At 49.4% G+C, this 973-nt stretch overlaps 1 protein-coding gene across 1 annotated transcript; it reads left to right on the plus strand.

The window, feature by feature from the left end:
* Positions 1-19: 19 nt before the first annotated feature.
* FA14DRAFT_182264 (uncharacterized protein) lies at positions 20-957 on the plus strand (the record flags this gene model as incomplete). Its single annotated transcript, XM_025501189.1, has 2 exons — positions 20-575; positions 601-957. Coding segments are annotated over 2 exons (913 nt in total), but the record flags the coding sequence as incomplete, so codon positions are not given.
* Positions 958-973: the final 16 nt, after the last annotated feature.

Genomic DNA, 973 nt, shown 5'->3' on the forward strand with positions numbered 1-973 from the left:
CAACGGCCACCTGTTTGCAATGGGGAGCGATCAATATCCTCTGGTAGCCTTCTCTCCTCGAGCACCTGCAGGCATCGGTGCGAGCGATCATACTCATCACGATGATTTCAGTCATAGATCGTGCTCTGCTTCAGGCTGTTTGCTTGGCTCTTACGATTTGCAGGGGAATGACAATGATGATCTGGGAGCTGATGAACTGCTTGGTCTTGGTCCGGGTCATGCTCCGCTTTTAGGAATCGAAGATGGCTCTACAAAGAACGGGCAAGAAACCTCTCGAACGGAAAGGCTCGAGGATCAGGTCCGAGCAAAAGAGCTGAAGGACGCATCATCTTCATGGTCCTCTCCTACCGTAGTGACCACGCAAATCGCTATCCTCTTCTTCTTTGCAGTTTGTTGTGGATTGTTGTACATCGGAAGTCTAGAATATAGACGACAAAGTGCTGTTGAGATTAGCCAAATGGTAAAGAATATGGCCTGGCAGCCTGTACCTCATACCCATGTGTCGCCATCCATTCCATCAATTGACGTGAAAAAGGTAACCTTTACCGAGACAGCTCCTGACAAGCCGCTTACCAGTGAACAAGATCCCCTTTTCAGAAGGTTCGAGCTCGGCCATCGATCAAAATGCCATTTCAAACACTACGTTGGGCGAAGCAAGTGTATCCGCCGCAACGAGAAGGCGAAGACACGGAAAGAGAGCCGGCAATGCTGTTGCTCAACGTGCATCCAAAAAAGTGACAGAGAAGAAAGATGCGGTCGATGTTGAAAAAGATAGCGGAAGTGTGGATGGCAAAGAAAAGCATACCGCCGGTACGGGAGGCTCTGCGCTTCAAGAAGTAAGCAAGGGTAGCAGAGAAGAAGAAGAAAGCGTCCAAGTTGTCGAAAAGACAATTGCAAACGTTGCTGGCCCTGTCACCTTGGAAGCGGATGGAGGATCGAAAGTTGCTTTGAGCAACGGTTCGATGGGAGTCAT

The sequence above is a fragment of the Meira miltonrushii genome (genome assembly GCF_003144205.1).
Source record: "Meira miltonrushii strain MCA 3882 unplaced genomic scaffold FA14scaffold_5, whole genome shotgun sequence".
NCBI classification, from domain to species: Eukaryota; Fungi; Basidiomycota; class Exobasidiomycetes; order Exobasidiales; family Brachybasidiaceae; genus Meira; species Meira miltonrushii.